This window comes from Notothenia coriiceps, unplaced genomic scaffold (genome assembly GCF_000735185.1).
Source record: "Notothenia coriiceps isolate Sejong01 unplaced genomic scaffold, NC01 NC01_scaffold00003413, whole genome shotgun sequence".
Lineage (NCBI taxonomy): Eukaryota > Metazoa > Chordata > Actinopteri > Perciformes > Nototheniidae > Notothenia > Notothenia coriiceps.
This window is the reverse complement of record NW_011336114.1, coordinates 11,128-20,000: the sequence shown is the minus strand read 5'-3', so window position 1 is coordinate 20,000 and position 8,873 is coordinate 11,128. Positions and strand designations below refer to the sequence as shown.

General features: G+C 41.0%; 1 protein-coding gene and 1 long non-coding RNA gene across 3 annotated transcripts in view; one reads left to right on the top strand and one right to left on the bottom strand.

Annotated features, from left to right (window-relative positions):
* The window catches only part of LOC104941483 (uncharacterized), a 19,848-nt gene extending 19,158 nt beyond the window's left edge, over nucleotides 1-690 (bottom strand). The window contains exon 1 of the long non-coding RNA XR_797901.1: nucleotides 680-690. This is a non-coding gene — a long non-coding RNA (uncharacterized lncRNA). The remainder of the gene's footprint in view (nucleotides 1-679) is intronic.
* edar (ectodysplasin A receptor) overlaps nucleotides 1-8,025 on the top strand; it is a 169,716-nt gene extending 161,691 nt beyond the window's left edge. The window contains exons 9-12 of one of the 2 annotated variants that reach the window (XM_010766585.1): nucleotides 1,468-1,540; nucleotides 4,196-4,538; nucleotides 4,640-4,694; nucleotides 5,293-8,025. In XM_010766585.1, the coding sequence (XP_010764887.1) occupies nucleotides 1,468-1,540; nucleotides 4,196-4,538; nucleotides 4,640-4,694; nucleotides 5,293-5,678 (857 nt within the window). In that variant the 3' untranslated portion in view covers nucleotides 5,679-8,025. Of the gene's footprint in view, nucleotides 1-1,467; nucleotides 1,541-4,195; nucleotides 4,539-4,630; nucleotides 4,695-5,292 lie in introns of both variants that reach the window. The other variant, XM_010766584.1, reaches the window with a different exon arrangement.
* The last annotated feature ends 848 nt before the right edge of the window (nucleotides 8,026-8,873 follow it).

Genomic DNA, 8,873 nt, shown 5'->3' with positions numbered 1-8,873 from the left:
TATTAAACATAATAAGTTAAGATCTGTCTAACAAATGTGCAACACTGACTAATGCAGCAAATCTCAAAGTTAATAGTGTTGCCTTGGCGGGTTGGTCCAGTACTAATGAGCATATTTAGGGTTTGTAGCATAATGTATGCAAATGCAAGTGAGTGCTTGTGTGTTGACAGACCCGCAGCATGATGAGTACATCGTGGTGGAATGTGAAGCTTCCAAAGCTGAAGCCATACGTTGCTTTAGGCGCCATTTCTCCTGACAATGATGCTCTGTTCAATTTCACTTCCACACTGACTGACTGACTAACCACTCACATGTGGTGCAGATGCTGAATAACACAAACATACACACACATTTTACTGTATCTGTGGCCACAAACACATTATGTGGTACGAGGTTTCTGACTTAATAATGGAATCGCAAAAAAAACATAATAAAGTAGTTATAGCATGATTAAAAAATAAATAAATACCTGCATTGTTAAGTACTTTTCTGTGTGTGTGTGTGTGTGTGTGTGTGTGTGTGTGTGTGTGTGTGTGTGTGTGTGTGTGTGTGTGTGTGTGTGTGTGTGTGTGTGTGTGTGTGTGTGCGTGTGGGAGAGAAGCCCATTGCTTGGAGCTCTACCGGAGCTAGCTGTCAGTCATGTTGACACGAGTTAATAAGGCTGTGGGATGAAAGACACAGAGGCTTAAATTCACACACACACTCTTTTTCTCTCCCAAACACACACACTCAGCATTTGTTCCACTTAGGCATTCACTCATTACGCTGTCTATTCCCATCAGTGTCCATGATAGAAGTGTAATTTAACATAATAGCCACTGTAATCATTTTATACACCGCTGCGACTGCAGTTCCTTTGTGCGAGGTGTACATCCTTTTAGCCCCGGGAACCACTTCTCTTTAGTGTACCAAAATCATGCCAACATCTATTAAAAATGTAGGTTTAATCCGGTCTCACTGTGTGATAAAAGAAAAAGAGCCCCAAGGATCAGATTTGACATGTTGTACTATTGCCCTCTCTTCTCTTCTTTTCTCTGTTAGCCAATGTGGTGTACTTTTCATCTTCTCATAGACTTCTCTCGCACTTTGCCCAACTAAGCAGCAGGTGCAGTTTAACCAAAAAATACACAACCAACAGTCCACTCTGAATAGTACTCTACTTTTGTAAACATCTATTAAAGAATGTAGGCTTGATGCAATCTCATTTTGAAAAAAAACCAAGAGTCCACTGGATCAGAATGAATAGATGTTTTCAATGTTAGACTATTTGTATTACTATAATATAACCTACCATATAACACTTGCATTTCAAAAAGGAGTGTTACTTCTTTCTCTCATGTGAGATATGATGGTAATTCTATTCTCATTCACAAAATGATGCCAGGTGTTGGAATGACTACTGAATTGTCTGTGTTTTCTGTATTGTGAGAAAATAACCCTCTATATTCTGTTCTGTTCCCTTTATAGACAATGTGGTGATCTACTCAGAGAAAGATGAGTTTGACAAACTGAAGGCTGCTCCTCAGAAGACAGTAAAAAGGTGAGCAACACGTCGGATTCACACATACCTCCCTTCACCACACAGCTACTCTTTACGTCTAAAAGCAGACAAACTCACATCAAGCTTAATATGAGCAAGTGAAGAAAACTTAAGGGACATACAAAAAGCTTCTACAAGGCTTTAAGATTACAAAGAGGACCTATTCTGTCAGGTTAAGGCTAGAGAAGAAGTACCTAAGTCTTGAAATGATGGAGTTGATACATGATTAGAGTGTGTTCTTAATAATGTTCACATGCTCAGTGTATACTGAGGTTTGATGTAAATGGTTCACTAAACAAAGGAAAAAGGGCTAGTATGTTGTTCAGTGCACTTAATTATATTACAGATAACTTTGACCCCCTAGTGTTTCAAAGTGGTATTATTGTTGGTTCCATTACATTGTGCAATCAATACACATCTCACGACAAGAAGTTAAAGCGAACGTGTCGTTTATTTTATAATATCTGTCTCAATAACTATGTATATGTATGCATCATTGAAGTATGTGAGTGTGTTACGTTTCATAGCTGTGCATACACTGAATGTATGGGAAATCTACTGTGGAATCCACTATGGGATATGTACTGTATGTCATTGATATACAGCAGTGGGTCCTTATCTTTGAGTTTGTATTATGTGCAAGTGTGTGTGTGTTTATATGTGTGTGTTGGCACTTGAATGTGGCGTCAGAGAGGCTTTACACAACAGAAAGAAGCTTTTATTATTTTTTCAGCATCTGCCCGTAATTAAGCCACCACAGAACAAGTCACTGCAGTAGTAGAAGCATTGCTGCTGGCCTATATGTTTGCTGTGTCGTACGTGTGTGTGTGTTTGTATGCGCGTGTGTGTGTGTGTGTGTTTGTGTGTGTGTGTGTGTGTGTGTGTGTGTGTGTGTGTGTGTGTGTGTGTGTGTGTGTAAGGCATGTAAAAAGCATAGCTAAACAAAGTACAGTTGAGGTTCTTTTTGGTTTTTTAATGAAGCAGAAGGCTATTATGTGGCTTCGGAGCAGGCAAAGAGGTGGATGAGGAGGAACGGGGGGGTAGAGGTAGCTTAGATGAGCCCTGAAGCCTAACAGGCGCTGAAATAAGAACAGAGGGGGACGTTGTCTAAGCAGATAGGGATATTTGTTCCAGGCTGCGCCTAAAACCACTACTAGGTGAAAGCTTGTCCTGGCAGACAACAATAGACGACAGTTTTCTCACCTTCGTTTTTCTGCATACATCTCATCCTTCATGTGCAGACAATGCTGCTTTATAGCCACTAATGGGTAGTGTGCAAAGAGAAGTGTGGGAATAGATGATAGCATATTGCACACAAATCTACAGTGAGCCATTGTGCTCAATGTTCTGCCCGCAGTGAACATGCTTAGATTGATACACCGTTTCAATTTATGGATCAAGTAAGGGGAATACACACACACACACACACACACACACACACACACACACACACACACACACACACACACACACACACACACACACACGCACACATACAAATAGACACACACACACACCTCGGCATCAATAGCACTACACACTGTGGTATAGCAGCATGCCAGAGGATGTGCTAACTCACTGCTTTAGCTGCCAGAGTGGGTGTTGGATGTCCGGGAAACAATGCCATTTTGTGTGTATGTGCTCGTAAAGATAGTGTGGGACTGCGAACACAATGGCATTCTGTGAGCATCTCTGTCAACAAGGTGCTTTCGGGAGAAAATCCTGAGCTGGCATTGGGAGGAAGAGGCCAGGTAATCAAATGATATTACATGGTATCATGTTGTAAAACGCAGGGCTATTTCAGTCAATCACAGGAACAGCTTAGAAACAACAACAGCATTATTCTCCAGTTCATCTTCACTTGACAACGTTTGCAAAGACACAAGTCATCCTGTTGGCAATAGCTGTGACTCTCGCCAGAAAAACACTGTATTTACTTTTCTGGGGTTTACTGTTGAATTGTATTTGTTAAACTAAGAGCTGATATAATATTTAGCCTACACTCATTGATACAAATCAGTGGCCAAAGCAAAACTGTATAACTTTTATGAACATAGGACCAATTATATTTGAATGCTTCAGTTTTAGCTAGAATACATATGGTATCCAATAAACTGGCAACAAAGTGTATTTGGGGTTTATCTCAAATCTATTTTCTTCGATTTTTGTCAGAAGCTGGACAAATTTAACTGAAACATTTTATACTAAAAAGTAAAATTCAGTATTTCAATGTTTTCTTTGTAATTGTATAATACTTAGAAAAGATGTCGTATATATGTTAGAAACTACTGTTCATCCTTTCAGTACGTAAACTTAGAAGCTATAGCCAGCAGCCTAGTTAGTTTAGCCTAGCATAAAACTTGGTTTTTTACTTGGTGAGAACTCTGGCCAGACTCGCTGATATTCTGAATCAATACCTACCCTGGGTTAGCATGAAGACATGACTATAAACAGTGAAACAGCTAGCTCTGCTCTTTCCAAAGATAACAACAATCATCCCACAAGCATCTTTAGAGCTAACTGATTACAATGCGCCGAACAAAGGAAAACCTAAACACTGGCAGGAGATCCTAAATGATAAACAGCTGTTTTATGGGATACCTATAAGTATGTGCACATGTCAATATATTTGAATATATGTGTTTGTGTTTGCAGTGAAAATGATGCATCATCCGAGAACGAGCAGCTGTTGAGTCGTAGCATTGACAGCGACGAGGAGGCGGCGTCTGACAAGCAAGGCTCAGCCGAGACCAACACCCCCAACCCCTGCCTCGTCAACCTGGGCAACAAGCCCGACCTCTGCCTGCTCTCTCTGGGCCTCCTGGATCGGGAGCGAGCCTGCAACGGGGCCCCAGCCTACGCCAACGGACAGGCCAATAACACCCAGAGTCCCAATAACACCCAGAGTCCCAACCACATCGGCAAAGTCAACCACATTGCCAGCGCCAACCACATCAGCACTATGAATGCACTGAACAACAACAATAAAACACCAGGGGTAAGAAGATATTTTAAAGATGTTACTAGGGTAAAAATATATGAACCGCAAAAGATCTTAGAAATAACATAATGTGTGCTTTTTGCACACAGATGCTACAGAGTCGAAGGAAAAAGATCTTGGATCTGTATGGCAGAGCCTGCAATGTGACAGAGGGTAAGTCGCGCCGACACAGATGCAAATATCCATCTCACCAAGCCTTTTAATGAAGAACTGATAACTGCCACTATTGTGGGCACATCTAACCTTGTTAACACTAAATATGAAATCTTTGTATCAACTCTGCTGAAGTAAGAAATCATAATGACTTCCATTTTCCAGAAAATCGCTTTAGGAAATTAAACTGGCCGAGAAAGACCTCACTATTCACACTGTTCCACTAGTCAACACAATTCATAACTGTCCTCCATCTTAGTGTAGGGTGTTAGCTTGCTAACATTTGATAATTTGCAGTAAACACAATGTGCAGCGGAGTTTTGCAAGTATTTAGGTATTTTCCTAAGTATTGGAAACAACACTTTTTAAACTAAAGTTGAAGGACATCCTCAGGGGACTAAGAATACCTGGGCCAAATTTCACTGCAAACCATCCATTATTTGTTTTGATATTCAGTTTAGATCGAGATGGTTCATCTATTAACTGACTGATTGATACCCTTCACATCTCACCACTAGCATGGCTAAAAAGGACGAATCTTGATGTAAATGACTGTCCATGTAATACTGACATCTCTAACCCTCCTGTCTCTCTGCAGGCTTGAGCCCCACAGAGCTTCCTTTCGACTGTCTGGAGAAGGCCAGCCGCATGCTGAGCTCGTCTTACAGCAGCGAGGCGGCCGTGGTGAAGACGTGGAGGCACCTGGCCGAGAGCTTCGGGCTGAAGCGCGACGAGATCGGTGGCATGAGCGACGGCCTGCAGCTCTTCGAGAGAGTGAGCACGGCGGGCTACAGCATCCCCGACCTCCTGACCCGCCTGGTCCAGATCGAGAGGCTGGACGCCGTGGAGTCGCTCTGCTCGGACGTGCTGGGCAGCGGGGAGATGGCGGCGGCTGCAGGTCGCCAGGGCAACAGCACTTTTCACAGCCAGTTGGTCTGTACAACCCCATGCCCGTCTCCATCCCAGCGCTGCGCCAGCATCTAAAGACTGTTGTTGAGCAGAGACTTAAAAGACTTGGATGCCTTACAGTATACACGTTTGTAGGGACATATACTGCTCTGACAAAGAGGCGGCACTTACAGTATACACCTGACCCCCATCACATGAAGAATGTCAGTGGACCTCCCTGTGCACAATCCTTTCCTTCCTATCATGGTTTTTATCCGTCAAGAAGCTTTTCATGATGATATGTGTTGCCTTACCATTCTGTCTTTTTGAAATGATGCAGAGTTTGAGAAAGACCACAATCTGTACTCTCTAGTTTGGAAAATATTGTCTTCCATAAATGTTACAGAATGTTTGGAAAGAAATAGCTGGATTAACTGTGCGCTGGACGCAACACAATCACAGCTTTTTTTCCACTTTTTTGATACAAAATTAAGCTTGCTCTTTAAACAAATCACATACAAATATGTAATGATGTGCTAATGAATATCACTGAGCAGTTACTGCCGGCTAAGTGTCTTTCCTGTAGGAACACCGCTATAAAAGTGCATCAGAAGTGGAAGGAATGAGGATGCCTTCTTAGTTGTCCTTCGACTGAACCTCCAGATCAGAGCAAAACATATTTTGGTTAGTGCTGATGTAACTAGACGTTTGTATTCGAGCAACCTTGTTTGACCGCAGCATCAATTCACATTCATAACTTTGGCAGTGCTGTTTACATGCAGTCAGAGAAAGCAGATATAAGCTCCCTACTTAAAATGCAATCATTGTGGGGAGCCGGAAACACTAAAGTATTCCTCAGATCAACTTTCAGAGGGTGAACTTGGTTTGAGAATTTGGGAATTTAGAATCTCTCCCGAGTCAACGTTACTCAATATTACAGAACAGTATTTTCTATAGACATTAGGCTGATACTTTCAAACTAAATGTCAATTTTAAGGTTGGTTCTGTGATGGTGTTTCATTTAAAAACACCAACTGAACTCGGTAATTAATTACCATATGAACATATAAGTTCAACCAATAAAAAAATGCTTTAAACACTTTAGGTAGTGTAGTTGGTGATAATCCCATACAATGCTGCCCATGTTTTTTGTCTTAATCCAAATGCAAATCCACTTTATCCCACTCAGCATACACTGCTCTTACAGCAACTGCTTCCTCAGCAGTGACCCAGTCTGTGACCCCCCCCATAATTCTTCCTCTTCCCCTTATACCTCTTTTACCCCAATTCTGCGGTCTAGTGCTGCCGCCAGTCCTAATTATTTGGCGTGTGGCTCCCCGGGCCCCTAATAGGCTGAAGTGTTGTGGTTTACAGAGCGGGTGCAAAGTGCCTGTGATTTCCAGCACCCAATTAAGCATTTAGGGCCACTTAACCACTGAAAGCCCAGTGGAAAAGCTGTAAAAAAACCTGCATTAAAAAGAGAGATGCCACAAGACAGGCATGACTAAGTGCCCCCGGGGTTGCTGCACTGTGAACGGTGAAGAATGCAGCCGGTCGTGGTGGAAGCAGCGACACGGTCCTCTCATAACGTCTGACCTTACTCAGCTTTTGTGGTCGGCTCAGTCATGCTCAGACCGGATTTAAGTTCCCCTCTCCCCTGTGGGACCCATGTGGCAAATGAGAACAATATGCAGTTGTTCGGGTCGTACACCTCGAGGAAGCAGAGGAAGACGGTCGAGAGTTGAACGTACAGAGACTGAGGGTGGCATAGATCAGCATCAAGTTAAAACTTAAGAGCTTTAATTCTCATCTTAGTTGAATTAATAGTGATGATGCATTAAGTAAGATGCTATCATCCTGCTTTCTGTAGACGTTAACCATCCAAACTCAGCAGTAAATTCCAAAGTCCAACAAGCAAAGCCAATAATTACTTTCATCTAATGTCTCTGGAATAGGGCTGATCTTTATCTGAAGTGTGATGTTGTCTGCATAATGTCTCATGATAGCTCTGCGCTAAACCAAACACAAGTGCCATGTTCTTTTTCTAACGTTTGTTCCTATTTTGCATTGCAAACACTGGGGCTGGACTCTGGTTCTTTAAATGAATTAATATGCATGTTTACCAAGCACTTCTTTCCAATTAATAACTCTGATTCAAAGCTCATGGTTAAATATTCTGCCTTTTATAGAGCAGGGTTGTCTTCTAATTCAAAACAAGTTTGAGCAGTTATTTTTATGATGTTTTATACATTTGTAAATGATCGATGGATTGAATTGAAATGAAATGGACTCAAGCCCCTGTTTCAGAAGAGCAAAAATACAGGCACACAGTATGCTTTGCTGACACAAGCCAAAAATGGATCTCTTACCTCAGTGGCACATAATGGACAGTAAAACGTGTAGAAACACACGCAAACTCATTACAGAACCAAAATATAACTGTATATATAACTTATTATTGTACATAATGTATACATTAATAAAGATGTATGGTAAAAAATGGCTCGTAATAACTGACTGATGAAGAGTTGAATCTTTATTATTACAAATCATCTGCGTTGACATCTGATTCAAGGGAATCTGGATCGGACCATCCAGCGCTAAAGGGTATGGAAGTACAAATATATGAACTTGCTTTGATACAGACTGCGGGTTAACATTCATGCTATTGGCTCTGTGAGACTTTATTAGGCAAATCAGTTGTTTGAGTTGAACCCCAATGTTGGCATGCTAACATGTTGATGATTCATGGATATAAACTTTGACCTGTTGATGGCATAGACAGTTTAGGTTCCATTGGAATCAATGCAAAAGTTGTTGAAGTCTGAATATAAAAGGTGGACTGACTTTGCTGTCAGTTGAGCCAGACTGTCAGCATGACTCAAATATGTTCATCTTAATTATGCCGATAAATCAAGATATCTATACAGATTCCTTTTGCCTGGTTAAAAGTGTTAAACATACAACTGGAAAAATTATTGGAATCAATATAACATTTAAATTGTATGTGATACATCAAAACAAACAGCCTCTGGGTGCAATATAACTTTCCAGAAATGCTCTTAGTTTAACAGACAAAAAAATATTATTTGAAAACATAAAGTGTATACAATTAGATAATGGAATACTACACAGGATTATAAACAGCAAAATACATTATTTTGTCCACTCCTACAAGCACCAGTACAGCACTCTGTTAATGGCTTACAGACCAAATGGAAAATTTCTAATCGCAACATTTTCCAGCCCATTCAACACCCAGTTAATTATAGATAATTAAATTTGACATAT